We start from the raw sequence: 24,574 nt of genomic DNA, 5'->3' as shown, positions 1-24,574 counted from the left end.
TTTCAAAGACCCTATCGGCATCTAATTCCCTAACTTTTACTATTAGTCTTTTGGTTAGATTGGTATTTTCCCCCACATGCCATCCATTGACTCAGGCAATTCTAAGCTTAAGCAAATGCTTCTAAAATTTTCAAACTGGAAAACACAACTCAATAGCAAAAAAAAAATCCAACTTAAAAAATGAGGTTTGAACAGACATTTTTCAAAGACATATAGATGGACAACACGTACATTATAAGATGATCAAAAGGGTCAACCATAGGGAAATGTAAATCAAAACCACAATATCACCTCATACCTGTGGGAATAACTCTTACCAAATCAATCAAACAAACAAACAAACAAACACAAAAAACCACAAGAAATAAGAAATGGTAGCAAGGATGTGGAGAAAAGGAAACCTTTATTCACTTTTGGTGGGAACATAATTTGGTGCGGCCACTATGGAAAATAGTCTGGAGATTCCTCAAAAAATTAAAAATAGCACTGGGGCGCCTGGGTGGCGCAGTCGGTTAAGCGTCCGACTTCAGCCAGGTCACGATCTCGCAGTCCGTGAGTTCGAGCCCTGCGTCGGGCTCTGGGCTGATGGCTCAGAGCCTGGAGCCTGTTTCCGATTCTGTGTCTCCCTCTCTCTCTGCCCCTCCCCCGTTCATGTTCTGTCTCTCTCTGTCCCAAAAATAAATAAACGTTGAAAAAAAAATTAAAAATAGCACTGCCATACGATCTAGCAATTCAATGTTTGAGTATCCAAAGAAATGAAAAACCTAACTCAAAAAGGTATCTGCATTTCCATGTTCATGGCAGCATTGTTTACAATAGCCAAGATATGTTTACAATAGCCAATAGCATCCTAATTAACTGTCCATCAATATATGAACGGATAGGGAAATTGTGGGATACATATATACAATGGTATATTATTCAGCCATAAAAAAAGTGAGATCTTGCCATTTGTGTCAACATGGATAGACCTAGAGGATATTATACAAAGTGAAACAAGTCAGACACAGAAAAACAAATACCATATGATCTCTCTTATATGTGGAATCTAAAAGGAAAACAAAAAACAAGCTCATGAATACAGACAGAGAATATGTGGGGTTGGAGTGGGGGGAGAAATGGGCAAAAGGAGTCAATAGGTAAAAAGAAAAAAAATACAAAAACAAAGAAATTATGATGGTACCGAAGGAATATAGAAATGAAAGTCAGAGGAAAAAAAAAATTTTTTTTCAACAAATGCTCCCATGGAAAAGGTCTTATGGACCTTTTTCCGTAAAGATCTGGATTAGGCCTGTTAAAGATAGCCCTGCAAGTAGTGTTTACTAAAGAATCACCAGACGGATCAAATAATGGCCATTCTCTGACAATGAGACTTTCAAGGAACCCTAATGCTGTTCTGTTCCCTTCAGTGCTGGTAAGCTGATGGCTTTGAGCATGATTGCAGACTGTAGGTTTCAAGGCTCCTGGACAGCTGGAAATATGCAGAGGGAAACAGGGCAAGTTACAAAGCTCACTCTTCTTACCAAGATTCAGTTGACTTTCTTTAATGCTCCCCCAGACTTCTACAAGTCTTTGGTTAATTTCCAAAGCTTTTAAGAAGTTTCTTTTTTAATTTTTTTAATGTTTTTTTATTTATTTTTGAGATACAGAGAAAGAGCACAAGCAGGGGAGGAATAGAGAGAAAGAGGGAGATACAATCTGAAGCAGGCTCCAGGCTCCGAGCTGTCAGCACAGAGCCTGACGTGGGGCCCAGACTTGTGAACTGGGAGATCATGACCTGAGCCGAACTCAGACATCCAAATGACTGAACTACCTAGGTGCCCCAAGAAGTTGTTTTTATAAAAAAAATTTCACTTTTCTTCTTGATTTTCTGGAGGAGAGAATTCTCAGGGGTTCCTTACTCTACATTTTCACTTATACCCTTAAGGCACTCATATTTGACCAAGTTCTTCATAGGGCTCTGGCACATAGTCCTGGTTCAACACCACCATTCAGAAAATTCCTATTAAAACTGAAATTGGGATATGCATTCTCTTCTTCCCAAATTAAAAAAAAATGTTAACAAAATGTGTCAAGACATAAATTCACATTTACAATAAAAGACAAATATGAAAGGTGAAAGGAGACACAACATAAACAGCTTGGAATCTGAAACCTAAGTGGACAAGAAATGATGATGACTTGTCAGAGTCTGAAAAGTACAAATCAAAGTCAACATAGAGGAAGCTGAGACAGGACCCAGTACAGGTCACAAATTAAAGGGAGCACCTAACTGTGACACTAAAAGTGTAGATGGGGTTAAAACAGGAGGACTGGAGCAAAGTATTTATAAGAATCATTTAAATGCCCCAATATACTCACATTCACATCTGGCAATTGCTCCTCCCTGTCCTGGTAGAATTTTAGAACTTTACTCTCTGGGCTCTGTATGAGACACACAGGTTCAACAGAGATAACACACTGAAAATAGATGTGGGGTTAAGAGTACTTGACTTCCCTAGCCCCTGTCCCTTCCTGGCTCCCAGAACTCTGTCAGGCTCATACTGTCCAGGTTGCATAATAGAAATATTTTCTCGTGGCAAACTGAAAAGCCCCAAAGAAAAGATCTAAAAGTACTAAGGTCCACAAAATATCTTCCCAGCCAGACCATGCTATAGTGAAATCCGCTCCCCCACCATCACCAAGATATTCATGGATACATACAACACCACTCTTACCAAAGATCACCTCACTGTGAGAAAGCCTCTAACATGAAAAACAGAGACCAAAATAAGCAATGAATAAGGAGACTCTGAAGAAACAGACAATATGAGGAGCAGATGAAAACTTTCAAAACTTTAAAAAAATAACTTCAGAGATGGAAGAGAAGCTATGGCATCAATGCAAGAAGAACAAGTTTCAACAAGAAGCAGACACTACCAACAAGAAACATTCAGAATGCAAAACAGAGCTCTTGAAAGCTGGAACACTGGAAGATAGAGGACAAAGAAACAACAAAATTCTGAGGAAACATTATTTAGCTTATTTCCAGCTAAACTATCCATCAAGTACAACAAAAAATAAAGTCACAAAAAGACCTTGCTTCATATAAGCATATTCCTCTATGCTCCCTTTCTCGAACTGCTACTGATGGTCACCATCCAACAGAATGAGAACAGAAACATAGAAAGACATCATGGGTTCCTAAAAAGGACATAACTAGAGAATGAGCAACAGAAATTCTGTACTTGATAGTTGTGGCATAGTAAAAAATAACACACACACACACACACACACGCACACACACACAATCTTTGTTCCATGTTCCTGAAATTAGTTTTAAAACTTCTTAGAATTTCCTGAATGATAATAATGATTTCATTACGCTAATGAAGCACTTAAGGCAAAAGCAGGGGATTCCCTAAAAGGATTCAGGATGGAGGGTGATCATCAGAAAAACCCTAGATGAGAGTAAAGGGCTGGAACTTTCAGCTCAGCCTTCGAGGAGGAGGAGGATGAGATGCTGGAAATCGAGTTCAATAATGCGGCCAATAATTTAATTAAGGGTGCCTACAAAATGGAATTTCATTAAAAATTCTAGACAACAGAGGTTGGAAGAATTTCCTGGTTGGTGTACAGGGAGGGTGACATGATCTGGTTTCTGTGTTTGGGACCCTCCTAGACCTTGCCCTACATACTGCTTTATTTGGCTACTCCTTTATATTCTTTATAATAAAACAATAATTGCAAGCATAGCATTTTCCTGAGTTGTGTGCATTGTTCTAGGAAATTATCAAACCTGAGGGGTTTTGGAAAGCCCTGGCAGAAGTGCTGATAGCCTGGAGACCCCACTTGTGGCTGGTATCTGAAGGAAGAGCAGTCTGGCTGGGTTCTATGCCCTTATCTTGTCAGATCTGATGCTAACTTTGGGTAGTTGGGATGAGAATTGAATTGAATTGTAGGACACCCCATTGGTATTTGAGATTTGTTGACAGAACCCAATAGTTAAAGAAAATACCAGTGTGACAGCTATGCAGCAGACCTAGGGAACAACCAATTTAGTTTCAAACAGGAAGACAAAATGCTTCAAAAGATATGTCTCTGAGAACCTGAAAAATAAAAAACAACATGTGTCTGAACATAAGAAGTACAATTTATACTTCTACTAAAACGTTTAGGGATGAAACAGTGATTTTTACACAAGAAATTCAATGACTGGAAAAAGATAATAACATTAGCTTTGAGGAAAATAAAAAAATATGCTAGAAAATAAATACAATCAAAGTCTACTACATGGCTCAGATGTGAATAGTAATTTCATAATTATATTTCATACTGTATATTAACTTAACCAAAAATGATGATATAATTCCATTGAGAGAAAATGGGAAGAAAGGGGGAAGTGTATTACTTGTTTGGGGGTGGGGAGTGAATGGAGAAATAAATCTTCACTTCAGCATTGGGAAGTACTTAGATAGTGAACATAACTCTAAACCAAAAGGTAGTGGTTATTGCAAGCATTTCATTTAAAGATATAGATGTGAATCTCAAAGAAAGAGCTAAGAAATGAAAGTAGTTGCTTCTGGAAAATGTAAATGGAGGCAGATATATAAATAAGCCATAGAGATCTATTTCAGTTCTTAATTTATGTGCAAGAATTATATTAACAAAAATACAAATTTTTAAAAGTATCACCACCTACAACAGTACTGTGACATTATCACAGTAAGTATTATTATTTTAGGGGACAGTATCCAAGAGGTGTGGCAGCATTCCCGAGCTCACACAACTTAGGAGGGTTTGAGCTCAGATTGACTGATTTTCAGGGAAGGGAGGAAGGCCTGAGGGAAAAAGAATCTCAGTCAGGCTCCAGTCCCAGCGTGGAGCTGAAGGTGGCTCCATCTCACAACTGTGAGATCATGACCATCAAGAGGTGGACACTTAACTGACTGAGCCACCCAGGCACCCCTGAGCTCAGTTTTAAACTCTCTTCTTATGATGTCAAATCTTGTGTATCTGTCTGAATCTACCTAGCAGCAACTTAGAAATAAGTGAAGTGTTTTGATATCACCAAAGGGAAAAAGATTAATTCTGACTAGAAGAGACCAGGAAATCTCTTTATAGAAATGTCATTTGAACTAGGCCAGGAACCATTTCAGACTGCTCTTTACAGGCAGGGTAAATGCCTAGACAATTTTCCTCCCTTCTCTCTTGCCTTGACTTGGCTTCTGGTCTGGGCTGGGTGAAGGAAGCAGTAAGTACAGTCCACTTCATGACTCCTGATGCAAGGGCTGCTGAGCTCTCAATGGTTTTTAAGCCATTTGTAGTTTCTCAACACATGGCAGCTCCACTTTTACAATTACCATGAACTCACACCAACTTTGGTGTCCAATTAACAAAATACAGTGAATAGCAGTTCATTTGCAGGGCTGCAGCAAGGACTAAATCCAGAGCCAGGTACTGACATTGGTTACTGCTGTCATCCCTCTGATGTTATAATTCACAGTGAGCATCCAGAGCCCCCAAGGCCCACAATGCTCCTCAGGGTACACAGCTCTGCCATCACCCCTTGACATGTATGCTCTGTCCTTCCAGTGGACTTTGAATACTTGCTTCAATGCCTTCCCACCTCACTGAAGCCACCTTCCCTCCCAGCCCAATTGCAGATGGCCTCCCTTGATGAGTGCATTAGTCAGCATTCCCCTAAAAAACAGTAACTATAGGACACACACACACACACACACACACACACACACACACACGAAATTTATTATAGGAATTGGCTTACACAATTACAAAGGCCAAAAAGTCCCATGACCTGCTGTCTGCAAGCTGGAGAACAAGAAAAGATCTTGGTGTAATTCAGTCTGAGTCTGAGTCCAAAAGCCCAAGAACTAGGGGCCAACAGTATAAGTCCTTCCAGAAGTGTGAAGTTGGAAAACCCATGAACCAGGAGCACTGATGTCCATGGGCAGAAAGTGGATGTCCCAGTTTAAATATGGAGAACAAATTCACCCTTCATCTGCCTTTTTGTTCCATTAGGGCCCTCAATGAATTGGTTGATGCCCAGCAGCATGGATGAAAGTGATATTCTTTACTCAGTCTGTAGATTCAAATGCTAATCTCTTCCAGAAACACCCTCACATACATCCCTATAAATAATGTTTTACCAGCTATCTAAGCATCCCTTACCCAGTCAAGTTGACATAAAATTAACCATCACAGTGAGCCTCCAATAGAGGAAGATACAATAGTGAGTCCACTGTTATATCTCCCAGTTGCAGCATTTTCCCATCTAATATTTATCTATGTCTTTTTATCTATTAGTACCTGAGTAGTTTTAATTTAAAAGTGGCATAATTTGATTAATTTGAAATTAATTTGGAAGTGGCATTTAGCTGGAACTTTGAAAAATGAATCTGGGCTTCCTGTTTTTAAAGGTGCATCTACCCATTTCACAGTAGTGATTATGGATTAAGACTGGCCTTGTTTCTGTCATCAAAATGGGTTGCTATTTTCCCCACAGTGTTTTTGGTGTGTTTCTTGAAACCATCTGTATATATTACTGGAATATTCAAGTTTCTTTGCTTCATTTTTCCCATTCAAGGTTGAAAATTTTATAATTTTCTTATAGTGCTTATTTAAATTTTTGAAAAAAAATATTTTCATTCATATATACATTGAGAGAGCAAAAGAGAGATGTGGGTTATAGACTGCTATTAAAATTGCAGGCATTGTTGTTGCCTGACACTTTAATTAGGCTTAATGAGACTTTTTTTCTTATCTCTGACTACTTGTATTTCTTATACCCCACCTATAAAGGTTTGGTTAGGGTTTGCTTTTTGTTTTTGCATAACTAGAATACATTGGATAGCAATTCTTTTAAATAATTTGTGGGTGGTAAACCTTGAATCCTTACATATTTGAAACTTTTTTTTTTTCTTTTCTACTTGACTTTGTAGAGATTTGGGGGATAATAATAATCAGTTCCTCATCTAAGCTTTGGCATTATAGCCCATTGTCTTCTCAAATCCAAGGTTTCCTCCTATATGACAGATGTCATTTTGGCCATCATCCTCTGGCAAAATGATTTTTGCCTGTTCTGCACGAATTAAAGATTTTCTTTTCCTTTACTTGGCGTGTTAAAATTGAAGTATTCAGTGTGACTTTTTCATCTAAGTTTTCATGTTTTCCTTGAACTCTAGAAGGTTTTTTTTAATCATTTCTTTATTATTCTTACTTCCCATTTTCTCAGTTATCTCTTTCTGAGATATATAGTAGACTCAAGTCAGAATTTATTCTATTACCTACTGTCAATCAGTGATTTCCAAACACAATTTCCCACTGACAGGCTTCTTGATAAAAGGGGATCTAGGTCTAGAGTGGGAGATACACAATGAACTTGTGACACCTCATTTTATTTTGTGCTAGAAACAGAGAAAATATCCATGGTCACAGAAACCATGCCAAAAAGACACAGGAGGTAACCCGACATTTTGAGCATTTAGAAATATTTACTGCAATGCAATAAAACATATCAAATATCCCCCAGAATAATTCAAAATGATAATAAAATCTCATTGGTCACCCATTTAAAATCTTCAATATTGCATAATATATTATTTAAAAATCCCCAAATTAAAAAAAAAAAAAAAAAAAAAAAAGGAGAAGACCTGGGCTCGAACCCCAAAGTTTCTCTGCCTAAACAAGAATGACCATAATAATATAACGTGTAGTTCACATGATTACTGAAGAGACAAAAATAAGGTGTGTGACAGTGTTTGAAACTTTAAAGTTATATACATACAGATGATGACATTTTAAAGCTCTTTTCAAATACAGACACTGAGCTATACACCCAAAGTCAAACCATCAAAGCTACTTATAGGTAGGGGAACCAGACCCTGAATCCTACCCACCTCAGGTCTTACCCACCTACCCACAGCCTTTTCCAGATTTCCTGGCAGATACAATGATAATGTCAGAAGGACACTCATTTTCAAAAAAATAGATTTCTGAAATCAGTGCAATCTTTCCCATCTACACAATGCTACACCATGTATTCCATCTTGCTATTCATTTCCTCTGTTTGAGATTAAGTTTCAAGCACTTTATAAGCATTTCTCTCTAATCTGGTATGCTATTTGGAAAAATGCAGGAAGCCAGTGGAAAGATTGTTTGTGAAGAGACTTCAGTGACCAGCTGCTCCCTGCTGGTGCAAACCACTACTGGAAAGGAAACGCATTTGCTATCATGAATATTCCCTTTCAGTTTTTCATGTAATCCACTGCCCCTAATTTTCTCTGTCATAAGCAATGAAGGTGCCATCTGTATGTTGCTGTTTTAATACACACCCAATGGTTACTGACAAAGGATCATCCAAGGCCATGCCTGTTACATTAATTGCTCCATACGTGGGAAGAAGATGAAGGGTCCAACTGTCCTGACTCCCTCTGAGGGAAATAAAATAAGGAGAAACTCCCTGTGGCTATGGACTGTATTCCAGTTCTGTTCCAGCTTCCAGAGAGCTGCTTTAAAATCCTCTCTCATTCCTGGGACCCTAAGTCAGAAAATACAACTCCTTGGCCTAATGACTTTGAGAAAAAAGCCCTTGATGCAATATTCTGGAACAATAAAACACATGACTACTAATATAAAGAACAGGGAAGCCTCAAAGACAAATTTAGATAAATTCTCCTGCTTTAGCTATCTACACGGCCGGCTCTTTATGTCACTTAAAACAAACAAAAGAAAACAAACAAACAAACAACAAAAAAACCCAAAAACCTATCTCCTGACTTCCAACTGCCTCTAGGATATGCCCCTGAAAAATAACCAGAAATATCTGAATGTTCACAAATACCAAGATTCTATGGACTTTGCCCATTTTTAATCAACATACCTGTTATTCTTTAGTTTTCATCACTCAGAATTGTATTGATCCTCAATCTACAGATATGTGAGGCAAATATAAAATACTGTTGTAAGTGATTCAGGAATAATTTTCTGAGTATAACTATAACATTTAATGAAAAATCTAAGAGTTACATTTTAGTTTTAAAAAGAAAACCTTTTAAAGAAGTTTTTAAATGTTGAGGATTTTACTAAGTATTTGTAAAGGTTTTGCCAATTCATAGAAACACACACATAGATCATTGGAACAGAATAGAAAACCCAGAAATAAACCCATGATTATATGGTCAATTAATCTTCGACAAAATAGGAAAAAACATCCAATGGGAAAAAGACAGTCTCTTCAACAAATGCTGTTGAGAAAACTGGATAGTGACACACAGAAGATGAAATTGGACCACTTTCTTATACCATACACAAAAATAAATTCAAAATGGATGAAAAACCTAAATGTGAGACAGGAAACCGTCAAAATCCTAGGGGAGAACACAGGCAGCAATCTCTTTGACCTTAGTTGGAGCAACATCTTACTAGATATGTCTTCAGAGGCAAGGGAAAGAAAAGAAAAAATAAATTATTGGGACTTCATCAAAATAAAAAGGTTTTGCACAGTGAAGGAATCAACAAAACTAAAAGGCAACCAAAAGAATGGAAGAAGATATTTGCAAATGGCATACCTGGTAAAGGGTTAGTATCCAAAATATATAAAGAACTCAAACCCCCCCAAAAAAAACCAAACAAACAAACAAAAAAAACAATCCAATTAAAAAATGGACAGAAGACATGAATAGACACTTTTACAAAGAAGACATCCAGATGGCCAACAGACATATGAAAAGATGTTCAACATTACTGATCGTCAGGGAAATGCAAATCAAAACTACAATGAGATATCACTTCATTATCAGTCAGAATGGCTAAACTCAAGAATACAAGAAAGAAACATCAAGAAGCATCAGGTATTATAAAGGATGCGAGAAAGGGGAACCTTCTTGCCCTGTTGGTGGGAATGCAAACTGAAAAAACTGATGCAGCCACTCTGGAAAACAGTATAGAGGCTCCTCAAAATGTTAAAAATAGAACTACCCTCAATCCAGCAATTGCACTACTAGGTTTTTATCCAAAGGATACAAAAGTACTAATTCAAAGGGATACAGGCACCCTAATATTTATAGCAGCACTATTTACAATAGTCATTTTATGGAAACAGCTCAAGTGTCCATCAAATGATGAATGGATAAAGAAAAGTGGTGTATATATGCAATGGAATGTTATTCAGCCATAAAAATAATGAAATCTTGCCATTTGCAATGACATGGATGAAACTAGAGATTATTATGCTGAGCAAAATCAGTCAGAGAAAGTCAAATACCATATGATTCCATTCATATGTGGAATTTAAGACACAAAACAAATGAGCAAAGGGAAAAAAGAGAGAGAGGAAAACCAAGAAGCAAACTCTTAACTATAGAGAACAAACTAAGGGTTACCAGAGGGGAGTTGGGTTGGGGATGGGTTAAGTAGGTGATGAGGATTAAGGAGTACACTTGTAGTGATGAGCACTGGGTGTTATATGGAATTGTTGAATCACTATATTGTATACCTGAAAGTAATATTAACACTGTATGTTAACTAACTGGAATATAAATAAAAACTTTTTTTAAAAAAAGCTTTAACCATTTAATTTTTAAATTAATTAATTTTTAAAACCCACAAAACATTTCATTTAATATATAAGGTATGAATATAAACTAAAGATTTTTCAAGCTTACGTACCAGTAAGTTCATTATCTCATTACAGGCTCTCTTTGAAAATAGTATAGAAAGATTTTAAGTTGCTTAGGACACTTTGGAGAACTTTATTTTGATTTTTCTTCAGTATCAGATTATAAGCATCCAAAAGAAAGAGAACAGAATATCCATTTCCATCTCATTTAGGAGCCATGAATCTTCATCATGAGACCCCACTTTAAGAAACACCCTGTCATTCATCATAAACAAACTTATCCTGAAACTAAAAATTCCCTACTGAAAATTTTCAAATAACAGTGCTTTAACCCTAACAGGAGTCCAAAAGTATTTGATAATATAGTAGTTCATTAGAGTAAATGTATCACTTTCTACAGAGGCTACTTTAAAAGAAAACATTTATTTACATTTAAATAAACTGTATATGTAAGACATATGTGAAAATGCTTATTATCTCATTCTTGGTAAATTCAAGGGTGTTGCCAAGGACGAGGAAATTATAACTTCTACCTGTATTTTTTAGACAATACCTACTAAGCATATATTCAACAGGTCACAGAATGCCATCTGAAGGACATGGTCATACAGCATTCCAAGGAACTGCACTAATATAAGAAAATGACAGAAACAACTGTGCCCAAGTGTTCACTGCCCAATCAGTTTAAAGGATACCTTTAAATATAAATGTATTACAGAAGTATCAACATGGACATGTGAATCAAACAATGGATTAAAAATACAAAACAACATATTTATGCCATTGGCTAAGTTGCTGATAAGAATATCCTGTAAGTTTCCACTTTGAGATGTCAGCCTAAACATACCCATTTATTTCCCCTTTCCCTCTAAGACCACTGAAATTAAAATAAAGAAGGGAAGTGGTATAAAAACCCCCAAACAAAGAGAATGGGAATTAAATCATAAATGGAATCATAAATAAAAATATTTCAATACATTACAGGAAAACAGCATGTGCATGGAGGCTTGGTGACTGCAAAGGTAGAGTGAAGGTAGCCACTGCTAAATACTGGAGAGGGGACTGACTGCAGGGTGGGAGGAGCAAGGAAAAGGTGAGTCCTTGATAAGTGACCACTGCTGAAATGTGCTGAGTGCAACATACACATGTGATTTCTAAGACTCAGCTCTGCCCTCCCCCAGAAGTGTAAACCATCTTATTAACAATGTTTCTGCATTTGCTATGTGTTGAAATGTTAATAATTTAGATATATTGGGTTAAGTAAAATATATTATTAAAATTAATTTCACCTATATGTTTTTAAGTGTGGCCACTAGGAAATCTAAAATTACATCTGTAGCCGACATTATACTTCTATTGGATAGTAATGAATTAGAGAATAAAGAAGTTAATGTGATAAGAGATGCCCCTGAGGCAAACCATCCAGCTCTTTGGCATTTAGGGGCCTCAAAAATTTTAACAGTCCTCACTCAGGCCCTAAAACCAGAGCTGAAAGACACTAAATCCTACTCTCAAATATAGCACTTCCACCAATGCTTCTCTTCCCTAATTTTAAAATACAAAAAGATGGGGTGCCTGGGTGGCTCAGTCGGTTAAGCGGCCGACTTTGGCTCAGGTCATGATCTCGCGGTCCGTGGGTTCAAGGCCCACATCGGGCTCTGTGCTGACCGCTCAGAGCCTGGAGCCTGTTTCAGATTCTGTGTCTCCCCTCTCTCTGACCCTCCCCCATTCATGCTCTGTCTCTGTCTCAAAAATAAATTTTAAAAAAGTTAAAAAAAAATTTAAAAATAAAAATAAAAAATAAAATACAAAAAGAATTCTAAGAATCAGAAGTCATTTTAGGAAAGCTTGCCAAACAAACCGTAAAAATAAACAGAAAGACAAATAAATAAATGAGCAAAATTAAAAGAAAAAGAATAAATTACCTTAGAAGAAATAATATAATCCAGTTTAAAACACATAAACTAACTAAAGAAATGAACAATAATCTTCAACTGATATCATTTGAGAAAGGTGATCAACTGTATAATGAACAGAGAGAATAATAAAAGGAGGATCCACAGAATAAACTGCATGACTAAAGATTTAGAAAAAGAAAGGTATGATATGACTTGGTAAAGAGTATAAAAAAAGACAAATAGGGGCGCCTGGGTGGCTCAGTCAGTTGAGCATCTGACTTCGACTCAGGTCATGATTTCATGGTTCAGGAGTTTGAGCCCCACATCGGACTCTGAGCTGACAGGTCAGAGCCTGGAGACTGCTTTGGATTCTGTGTCTCTCTCTCTCTCTCTGCCCCTCCCCTGCTCATGCGCGCTCTCTCATGCGTGTGTGTTCTCTCTCACTCTCTCTCTCTCTCTCAAAAATAAAAATAAACAAAACATTTAAAAAGAGAAGAACATTTGAATTTGACAGACACCAGGATCAGTAGACAACAGATACACTCCACCCCACTGAATGGCACAGAAGCCACAGCATTGGACCCATACAGAAGGAAGTATAGGCTCAGAAAAATGGCTTTGCAGACAATACAGTTTACATTGTCACAAAATCATAAAGACTGCTTTAAAAAAACAGAATCAAATTGCAGAGAAATTAAATATGATTAAAAGAGAGAATGTAAAGGTTACCAACATGGAGGCAGAAGGAGTTAAAGAAAAGTAGGGACAGAACTAGAGTGCTTACAGAGAGGGAAACCCAATTATGGATAACAGAAATGAAAAAAAGCCTTAAGAACTGTCTTTTGAAGGTATAAAAGTGATCAGTGAAAATGACAACAGTGGTATGAGAGTAGAAGGGGGGAGCTGTGGTGAGTGAGCCAAGTTCATATCCTGTCATAACAAGAAGTCAATAGCAAGTGGATACAGTTGATCAATCAAGGAATAATAAATGGAGTATTAAAACAGGAGTCATAACCAGAAACAGACCACTGGAGGTCTCTGAGGAATGAACAGCAATGGGAAATGTGGGGTTAGGGGTTAGGGCTTCTTATAAATCCTTTACTGTTGGCTCTGTAACTGCTGTATGTCATATTGACATGTTTAAACACTTAAAAATGTCACAGCCTATACACTTTATCCATATTATACACACATTAAATAACTGAAACATCTATCTGAAGGCAGACACAGTGGATACACAATGTCCAAGTGTGATATAGTTCAACATTCACGCAGCAAATACACTACAATCCTTTAATTATCTTTTAAAAAACAAAATAAATTAATCATCAGTCAAGATTTCCACAAAACTACTTTAAAAGTGATACCCTTTAAACTATACTAAATTAAGAGACACCTGGGCAGCATCTGACTCTTGATTTCAGCTCAGGTCATGATCTCATGGATCATGGGATGGAGTTCCGCATCGGGCTCTGCACTGACAGTGTAGAGCCCGCTTAGAATTCTCTCTCCCTCTCTCTGCTAGTCCCCTGCTCCTGCTCTCTCTCTTTCTCTTTTGCTCTCGCTCTCTCTCTCTCAAAATAAAATAAATAAACATTAAAAAAATAAACTATGCTCAACTAAAAATCGATTCTAGGTAGATGGTACATAAAATATGAAAGGTAAAACAAGAACAACAAAACGCCTCTATGGGAAAATATCTTCATGATGTTGAGAAAAAGAAAGAGTTTTTAAATAGGACACAATAAGCATTAAACATAGAAAATACGGTTTCATGAGTTGGGCCACATTATAATGAATTGCTGTTCATCAAGACAGCATCTCTCTAGAAGTATATTATACTTTGATTAAAGATTTACAAAAGACAGAAAGAACATTAAAAGAGCAAAAAGACAAGCCAAGAGTCTGAGGGAATATTTGCAAAAGCATTTAAGTGCCTAAGGACTCATATCCATAATACAGAATAACTCATACAAATCAAAAAGGAAAAACAACACAAAACAAAAAAATAGAAATGATAAAAACAGGCAAGAGACATGAATAGACACTTCTGCCAGGGTGACTCAGTCTGTTAAGCACCTGACTCTTGATTTCAGCTCAGGTCATGACCTCTCAGTTTGTGAGTTCGAGCCCTACATTGGGCTCTGCACTGACATTGTGGAGCCTGCTTGGGATTCTCTCCCTCTCTCTCAAACCCTCCCCTGCTTTCTCTGTCTCTCTCTATCTCTCTCTGTCTCTCTCTGTCTCTCTCTCTCTCTCTCTCAAAAATAAACTAAAATCACAAAGAAGGGGGCCTGAGTGGCTCAGCTGGTTAAGGATTGGCTCTTGATCTCAGCTCCAGTCATTATCTCAAGTTTCATGGTGTTGAGCCCCACTGAGCCTGCTTGGGATTCTCTCTCTCTCTCTCTCTCTCTCTCTCTCCCCCCCCCCCCCGCTCATGCTGTCTCCTTCTCTCTCTCTCAGAATAAATAAACATGTAAATAAATAAATAAATAATAAAATCCCCACCCACCAGAATGGTGAATAAAAAAGATTGAAAATACCAAGAGTTGGTGAGTATGTAGAGCAATAAGAATTTTTCATACACTTCTGTGAGAATACTAATTGGTATATAACCATTTTTTAAAACATTTGGGGGCACTTGGGTGGCCCAGTGGGCTAAGCAGCCAGCTCTTGATTTCAGCTCTGGTCATGATGTCACGGTTCATGAGTTCAAGCCCTACATCGGGCTCTGCACTTAACAGCGTGGACCCTGCTTGGGATTCTCTCTCTCTCTCTCTCTCTCTCTCTCTCTCTCTCTGCCCCTCTCTTCCCTCTCTCTCTCTCTCTCTCTCTCTCTACGTCTCTCTCTCAAAATAAATAAAATAAACACTTACAAATAAATAAATAAAACAATTTGGCTTCATTTGGAAAACTTAAAGATATTGCCACTTTATGACTTAGTCCATTTCTATACATATATGCATGTGATAGGCAGAAATGCATACACATGTGCATCAAAATATATGTACAATAGGAATATTCATGGCAGAGTTCTTATTAATAGACAAAAGCTGGAATCCGAATATCCATCAACAGAATAGCAATAAAGATGAATAAATTACAATAGGCAACAACTTGAATGCACTCTCACAAAAATAAAATTGAGCAAAAATAACCAGACCCAAAAGAATACACACCATGTGCTTGCATTATTCCACCTGCATAAACTTCCAGAGAAGGGAAAAACTAAATCGTGGTGCTCAGTGTCATACTAATGGTTTTTCAGTGAGAAATAAATGCAATTTTCTTACTTTATCGATATGCCTTCTCCATGGAATATAGACACTACCTCTTTTACCCCAAGTCAGGAATCTTTACAATGATCTGGGAGTAAATTCCCCACTTTGAGAATCATCTCACACAAATGGCATTTGTTAACTATGACAGTTACAATTCCCTCCCCCTTTACCAACTTCTACCTGTCACTGGGACAGATCAGCTCCTTCATCTACTACCTGACTTGGGGCCTGGAGTCAGCACATGTCCAACACTCTCCCAGAGCCCATTCTCCTTCAGTGACTTTTAAAACAAAATGTGGGTTTTTGTACAATTCCTTATTTATTTTTTTTTAATTTTTTTTCAACGTTTTTTATTTATTTTTGGGACAGAGAGAGACAGAGCATGAACGGGGGAGGGGCAGAGAGAGAGAGGGAGACACAGAATCGGAAACAGGCTCCAGGCTCCGAGCCATCAGCCCAGAGCCTGACGCGGGGCTCGAACTCACAGACCGAGAGATCGCGCCCTGGCTGATGTCGGACGCTTAACCAACTGCGCCACCCAGGCGCCCCTGTACAATTCCTTATTTAATATCATGTTAGTTTTATCCAATTATTTTGGAAATCTGGGAGCTGTGATTCCTTAGATTTTTCTGTAACTTCTAGCTTTTTTTCATGGAAACTTAAGCATACTATATGATATCTCATTTAGAGGTACCCAAAGAAAATATTCAACAAGGAGAGATAAGAACGTATGTGTGTGTGTGTGTGTGTGTGTGTGTGTGTGTGTGTGTGTGTGTTTATATACACATAAATAAGTACACAGACCCATTATTTTTATAATAGTTTTGGTTTAGGGGAGTTGTTTGTTTTTGGTTTTTGCTAAAATGATTTATAGCTGATGTTGACTGTCAATAAATTACTGAAATAAATACCATGGGAATTGCTATTAGAAGGTTCCAAATGACTCTCCTTTTCTCTGAGGAGTAAAACACTACCTAATCCTAATAAATCAATAAGAGAACAGAGATTTTGGTTGGCATCCCTCCATAACAAGACTATTTCTCTTCCTTTAACAGCATGTCAAGGATGAATCAGGAACTCTGAGAAAACTGAACCCTTTGGGGAATACCTTCAGTGGTAGACCTGAAAAGCAACATTTACAAGAAAGATTCCTTTAGTAAAAGTGTCCATACTTCTCAGTTTATAAAGCTAAAAAATTTGTATGTTTATTTATGTCCCAAAGCCATAAAGAGGTTTGAGAGGGATAAAATCTCCACCATAATAAATCTGGATCAATTATAAGGATGCATTGTAAACATGCCTTAATTTAGAATTTCAATTCTGCTACCATCAATGATGAACAAAGTGGTTCTCACGAATCCTCCAGTTAGAACAATTAGGATGGAAAATGCAATGATCACATGCATAAAAACACCAGAGAAATTAATAGAGCAATGAGAAATTGCAGCACCAAGATCCAGAAGGAGAGGGAAGCCCTGGGTAGATAACAGAGTTTGGGGCACCTTTTGGGAACCATTTGATGATTCCTGAAACAATGCCTAAAAGACCAAAAAATTAAGCACATCTTGACAGACTTGAGAGCTAGGGGAACCAAACAGGAGTTCAAGTTCCACTGAAAAGAAAGAAGACTCTAGCAAATTCTTTATATTTATATCTAGGTATGTATAAGCAAAAATAAACAGCAGAGCAGCCCTTACAGGGATGGAAGTCCAGGCCCTCATCATCTCAATGATTAACTGGATTAAGGCAGTTTGTGCTTGTGCTGGTGCCATGACCCAGATGTCGGCCAGAAACAAACATGAAAGTTGATAAAGATAGTATCCTCAAGACCCTCAAAGTATACCTACAATTCTTCATATGCACTGGGACAAAATAAAAAGGCAACCAGGTTTAGAAACAACATCATGAATCATTTCATGTAACTTAAAAGTCACATCATGAATCATTTCAATATACACTTTTTAAACGATTTCTAAAATAAAAAGAGGGACAGAGATTGAACATGCACTAATGTGAGAAATGCAGGATAGTGGAAAATGAATTTGATTTTATTTTAAAACTCGTATTTGTTTACTACATGGCATATTGGGGGGAGGAGTTAATATGGTGGAGAAGTTGGGGGACCCTGGGCTTTCTTTGCATCACTTTAAAATTGATGCCTGTTAATATGGTTTAAGGTGTTGTAATGGGGTTATACACTTTTTTTTAAGTTTATTTTTGAGAGGGGGGAGGAGAAGAGTTAGATGATTAACCAACTGAGCCACCCAGGAGCCCCCACTTTTTTTTTGATAGAGAGAGAGAGAGCATGTGTGCAGTGCATGCACAAGCAGGGGAGGGGCAGAGGGACAGGGGGAGAGAGGTTACCTTAAGCAGATTCTATCCCCAGCACTAAGCCTGATGTGGGGCTCATACTCATGAATGATGAGATCATGACATAAGCTGAAATTGAGAGTCTGATGTTTCACCAAATGAGTTACCTAGGAAACTTTTAATTTTTAAATATTTCTCTACACACTCTATAGAGAAAAGAGACCATGAACTACACCAGAATGGCTTGAGTAATGGTAATTTGGGTGATGATTTTCCCCTCGGGCCTTTTTGTTTGTTTGTTTCCTACACAAAATATATATTACCTTTGTAGTTTTAAGAAATATGTCTACAAACATTAGGATACTTAATTGAACACTGGGTTTTCTTCACACATGATGTTCAAGATGTACAATTTTTACAGTTAATATTTGATAACATTAAGTTAGAGTTATAGCATTTTAAATAGTGGCTGGTAGATGAAAAATTCTAAGCCTGGAAAAAGCAAAGGCCCCGTGAGGATGTGTCAGGTAACACACAAGCCCTTAGGATATCAGGCTCCACAACCATGCCCGCCACTGGTAGCAGCAAACCCCAAATGCATGACCACTTAGTTCAACTGTCTTGTGACTAACGCTTCTAAAAGGCTGAATCTAAAAGTAAAATCTATAAAATACCAAAAATCATTTGTGCATAATTATGTGTTTTACATTGTATAATAATTATGTGTTGATTCACATTACTCATTTTAAATACTTTGCCTTCTGGACAGGCTTTCATAACTGTGCACATTTATTTTATGCAAATCAACACTTAGAATGGCCTTAAGATGTATGCATACAGGTGAATGACTAAATGGCACAAATAAAGGAGAAATATTATGGAAACTGTTGGCAGTTTAGAACCCTGCATTTGCAACACTTCAAAATGATTTCTTGTGTCTTATCTCATTCGCAGCCCAGTTACAAACCCACGAAGTAAATTAATAAACTCTGTGAGTCAGAGTATGCATTTAGGAATAACTCAGGCACTTTTACATAACAAATTTATCTATGTAGCTACATGAAGTTTACGTAAACAGTTATACATCACAGATTGGCTATGCAAAGTGTCTTTGGAATCTGTCCACTTTTCGACCTCTTCATCCCTTGCCTACATACACTTCACCTCCTCTCCAAACAATTCTGCACACATACTGCCCTCAACATCCTCTATCTAAATAAACACAGATCTGGTTACATCCCTCCTCTCCTTAAAAATCCACCAGGCCTTCCCACTCTACACCTAGCACTTCACCAAGGAGCCTATTAAATAGCTAGAACAGACCACAGCAGGTAAAACAATCCCTTTGAAAACACATGCTTTGTCTTTAAAAATGTGTGCATCTTTTTTTTCAGTCTAATCTATAATTTATACTTGTTGGATTTAATACAAATATCACAGTTTGGATTGTTTCCATTTCTAGGAAAATATGCTATGGCAAGCTGATCTTGCAGCTTCACAAATCCCCTGGCTCACTGCCTCCTCATGCCCTCTGAGATACCCAGACGAGGGCAAAAGCTCAACTCTGCAAAAGCATACACGACACATTACACTCTATTCCCCTCCTGTCTCTGAACTCAACTCATAATCCTACCAAAAAAATAATCCTATCCTTCACCCTGCAAGGTGTGTTTCTAGAACATAATTCTTACAAAAGAGTCTGTAAAGAAAAATTAGTAGTTTGGTCAATGCTATATCCCTCTTTTAGAAATTCTCAATAAACATAAGGACATTCAATATTCTAAGAAGTCTTGCAGTAAAACTTGTAGTGAAGGTTTACCAGGAGACAGTGCTTCATAGAACCCATCTTGCTGAAGGTATGCTGCCCTCCACCAAAATCTCTGTCTTTCCTCACCCTGCCCCCATCACCTGGAAAGTCTCTCCTACTTTCTCCAACTGTCAAATTCCTACTCATTTTTAGAAATATAACTACCTCCGCTTTGAAACCATTCCCAGCCATGCTAGCTGGAAATAAATGTTTTCTCCTATGTGTATTTGTAGCACTTTGTATAGGCATGTATGTTAAATTACACACGTCGTAGTCTTGGATCTCCATGTCAGTCTCCCCAGCCAGATTGTGAGGAGTTTTAAAAGTAGAAACCATCCCTTATTCATTTATGAATCCTCTGAATCAAGTAATGTTCACAAAAACAAGTTCAGTAAATATGTGTGGAATAAATTGGTGAAAGAGAAATGATCTTTCATGAAAATAAGATATGCAACATCATATGCCAACTCTCCATCATTCCATCCAGGAAACCTCTGCTGGCAAAAAGGGGAACAAAGCAAGACTTAGGGGGAGGGATAATGGTCTCTAGAACAGCTCAGTCAGAGTGCATAAATGACCCCTGTTACCAGATTTATAAAGAGAATTTTGCACCAGTCAAGACTGTCACATGAATCCCTTATGAGAGCCACTGTGTCTCTGTCCACGGTGCTAAGATTCCAGCTGAAGAGCCCTGCTTCAAAACCAGGCAGAGTCAATTCCAACTGGAATACAAATGTTTGCATATTTCATTACTTCTGATACAGAGACTTCCTTTTCACCTAGGATCTCAGGACAGTCACACTCAATCAGTTACAGTTCAGCCAGTTTAAATAAATCAAGCTAACTATTCTGCAAAAGTAGTTATCAATTCTAAAGGAGGCAAGAGATGCAAAGAACTTGCAAGTCAGATGTGGGTTTTCCTTGCAGCCCTGCCTCTAACCAATGAGCAACTTTGGGCAAGTGACCACAGCTTTCTAGGCATCAACTTCCCAATCTCTGAGTTGAGTAGCTACATAATTAAGATTGAGCAAACCTTCAGTGAATCACTAGCGTATGTCAAGCACTTTTTCTTATTTAATCCTCTTGAAACCTAGTGAAGTGGGTATTACCATTCTCATTATACACATGAAGAAACAGGGATTAAAGAGGTAAAGAAATCTGTTCAAGGCCACACCATGAGCTAGCAGCATTGCCTGCCTAGGAAGTTCAATGGGGTCATGGCTGGACAGCCAAGGTGAGATCAAGGCTTTTTCCCCTCCCACCTTCCCATTACCTCACACTGCTAATGGCTGTCTTCATGTGTTTCTCTAATACTGTAATGATGATGATATCCAGTATTCATGATTTTTGTTTTTTTTTTAAACTTCCTAACTTGACACAAGTTTGTGTTTTATTATTTGTCACATTGTGTAACTCAAGTTTATGCCTAAACTTCTCATAAGACCCCCAAATCCCTTATATAACCTGATCCCTTAAGGGTCTCTTAAAGAGTCAAAAGCACTCAGAAAGGCTTGCAGCTGCTCAGTGAGTGGTCTCCTCTCCAAAAGAGATGGCCAGCCTTAGGAGGACAGCTTCACTTGCTCACTGTTCCTATTCCTTGGCTAAGTAGCCACTGTAACTTCACATACCATCCAGCCAGCACAAGGACCACTCAAGAGAGGCAACTGTGTAGCATACCCATGGTAAGGCTGTCTTGCTGGCTGGAGCCAATCCTAGGCAAATGGGACAGTGGGAGGTGGGTTTCACCTTCCCAGACTATCATGCACCAACTGTGGAGTGTGTTGACTGGTCCTTTATCATGTGTGTAGGGGATGGGGTGGGGAGTGCTGTTTGGTTTGGTATGTTTTACTGAAAATGACCACAGTCATGTGCTAACTTTGTGGTCTCTCAAAGTGCATTCACATATTTAGCTCATCAGTGACCAATGAAATGCTATCATGCACAGTACAGACTCCGATCACTTATAAAACTTACCTAATAGCAATCATCCACAAACTGTCAAAGCCAGAACCCATCAAGGCTCCCAAGTACAAATCCTGAACCTCTTGAAGTAAAAGAGAAGTTGCTCTGTAAAGTACTTGCCTCTCCAAACACCCAGAGACTTGTGCCCCTCCCAAGGCCTCTGTACTTGGATTTCTCTGACCTGGCTTCATTCAATGCTAGAGCTTCTTTTTCAGTCTCTCTTCCCCTAACTCCAACTCTTAATCCTTTCCCCTCTCCTATAATCCGAGCTCTGTAAACAGCAATTTTTGCAAACTGTATGATGGCACTTGTCTTTCTTTACAGCCCTCCTTTCATGATAAGTTGACCATGTCATCACATATGCATTGAATATTTTAAAGCATAGTTCTGTCTGTAGGAGAAAGTACACATTTAACACAGGTGTAGTATGGGAGAGGAAGGCATTCATTGTGGCAATTCTAACTAGGTTAAGTGATGCAGCACGCATCAGTGTGGTAGTGTGGGTACTCTTTGTAAAATTATGAAATATCACATGTCTTCTTACACCACTTATCTGAACCTCTCTGGTGGCTCTTAGCACTTTCTGTGTGGAACTTAGGCCATTTGCACACCTCTTTCCTCCCTGAACACCACCATCCCTGTGTCCCACTCTTATCCTCATGTGCCCCAGAACAGAATCTGATGCCTTGTACAGACACCGCACAGAAACCCATTTTTAACAATGAAACGCTTTTGTAAAATATTTGTATTGTATGAAGGATATAACAATGAAAACTGAACCTTCAGAGCAGCCTAGAAGAGCAAAAAAGAACTTGTCGTACATATGATACAGATTTGTCCACTGAAATGAGCACTAGCAAGTCCACAAAGAAAAAACCCCATGGGGCTGAGAGCAGGTGCCTGAAGGAACAGACAAGTGCATCTCGGGTGTGGACCCAAAGCTGGACTACCAGCACTACTCTCACCAGTAAGGGGCCAGGGAAAGTCCATTACTGGTATTGTGGTGAGGGGCGTGTAAATGCTCACAGCTGGCCAACTGCCTGGACACATTAACCAACTACAAAGCCCAAGGCCAAGCCCCTACCCAAAGAAATTACATACCTCAGGCACCAGCAAAGTCTAGAGATGGCTAAATTGGCACAGACTGTATGCTAACGCTTAGCACATAAGGAGCACTAAAATGTGATCATTTGGACCTTATTCTTGCTGATTCTGGCTCAGGATGGGGATACTTTCATCCTGAGTTTCTAAGCTGAGGGAAAGGTGGGACTGAAGTACCCATGCACAAGTAGCTGGGGCAGTGAAACATGCTTCACGGGGTTCCTCCTCGATTGGTGGGGAAACTGAGGCACGCAGCAGATGGGGAAACTGAGGTAGGAAGCAGAGGGCAGGCCCGCCTCACCCTGAGCCAACTAGCGCGTCCAAGCCAAGCCACCCCGCCTGATGCTTCCGCGACCCCTCAGAGCCCAAGGTGGGGAGAGGGCAGCCCTGTGGCCGGGGCCAGGACTCACCACGTCCATGATCTGCAGGAGGCTCAGGGAGAAGTAGACGGTGAGCGGCTGCGAGTCGTTGGCCACGGGCCTCTCCAAGGGGTTGTAGTTCTTGACCAGCTCCTTGTAGAGCTTCCTCTGGAACTCGCCTTGCAGGGACACTTAGGGAGAGCCCAGCAGGCTGCTTAGGGAAGGCCACCGGGGGTGCACCCCACACCCCCTGCCCGCGGATCCCCACCGCCCAAAGCAAGCAACCCAAACGAAAGGGGCTCTCATTCCCAGGACAGCCCCCGGCAGCGCCGCCCACTGTCCCTCGCTGGCGCGAGCCCCCAAACCTGGCCCGGGCGCGGGGCGCACGGAGCAGCCAGGATGCGCCCGGGATCCCGCGGAGGAGGAGTAGAGGACTGGGAGATCCGGCGGCTTTACCGTGCAAGAGCGACGCGGCCAGCGCCAGCCACACCGACCGGCGCATGTTGGGACTCTGAGCTGCCGCGGCCGGCGCGCCCAGCGTCTCGCTAGTCGGCCCGGGCCTGCGCCTGCGGCCGCGGAGCCGCCTCTCCCGGTTCGGCTCGCGCGCCTTTAAAGAGCCGAGCGCGCGCCCCCGCCCCGCCCGCCTCCGCGCGCTTCTCCACGTGACGAGCCCCGCCCCCGCCCCCGCCCCCACCCCAGCCAGCCAGCGGGGCCCTTGGCGGCTCGGCGGCCGCCCAGGGAACTGCAGCCCTCTGGTATAAGTGGGAAGTGCGCTCCGGAGTACTGGTTACAGCCAGGGCACCCCGCCCCGCCTCCGTCTCCACCGTTGTCCCGGTCCCTCCGCATCACACCTCCGGCCGAGCCAGGGGCTGTCCGAGGCCAGGTTTTGTCTCTCCCTTTTGTCCTTGGTCCCCACTCCGCTCCCTCCTGCTCTCAGACAGAAGCTGCACGGGTCCTTGAGAGAGAGCGGGACAATTCTGGGGTCCAGTCTTCCAGGGTCCTCCCCTCCCTTACGACAGTGGCTGGGTGACAGCGACTAGGAACCAGGCTCCCACAGGTTGGGACGTCTCTCCAACCAGACAAAACAGACATGAGAGGAAGCCCCCCTCCTACCTCCCGCCAGGGTGTTCTGTCAGCAACCATTTGCTGGGCATCACCAGTCCGATTCTCATCTAGGTTCTCATCTAGGTGCTGGGAGAAGAGGGGAAATCTCTGCCTGGAAGACATTATATAGGGGA

At 39.8% G+C, this 24,574-nt stretch overlaps 1 protein-coding gene across 2 annotated transcripts in view; it reads right to left on the bottom strand.

Annotated features, from left to right (window-relative positions):
• CHRNA7 (cholinergic receptor nicotinic alpha 7 subunit) overlaps positions 1-23,952 on the bottom strand; it is a 112,223-nt gene extending 88,271 nt beyond the window's left edge. For both annotated transcript variants that reach the window (XM_027067879.2, XM_027067880.2), the window contains exons 1-2: positions 23,793-23,952; positions 23,388-23,527 (exon numbers count right to left, since the gene is read on the bottom strand). In XM_027067879.2, the coding sequence (XP_026923680.1) occupies positions 23,388-23,527; positions 23,793-23,838 (186 nt within the window). In that variant the 5' untranslated portion in view covers positions 23,839-23,952. The remainder of the gene's footprint in view (positions 1-23,387; positions 23,528-23,792) is intronic.
• Positions 23,953-24,574: the final 622 nt, after the last annotated feature.

This window comes from Acinonyx jubatus, chromosome B3, assembly GCF_027475565.1.
Source record: "Acinonyx jubatus isolate Ajub_Pintada_27869175 chromosome B3, VMU_Ajub_asm_v1.0, whole genome shotgun sequence".
NCBI lineage: Eukaryota > Metazoa > Chordata > Mammalia > Carnivora > Felidae > Acinonyx > Acinonyx jubatus.
This window is presented reverse-complemented; position numbering and strand designations above follow the sequence as displayed.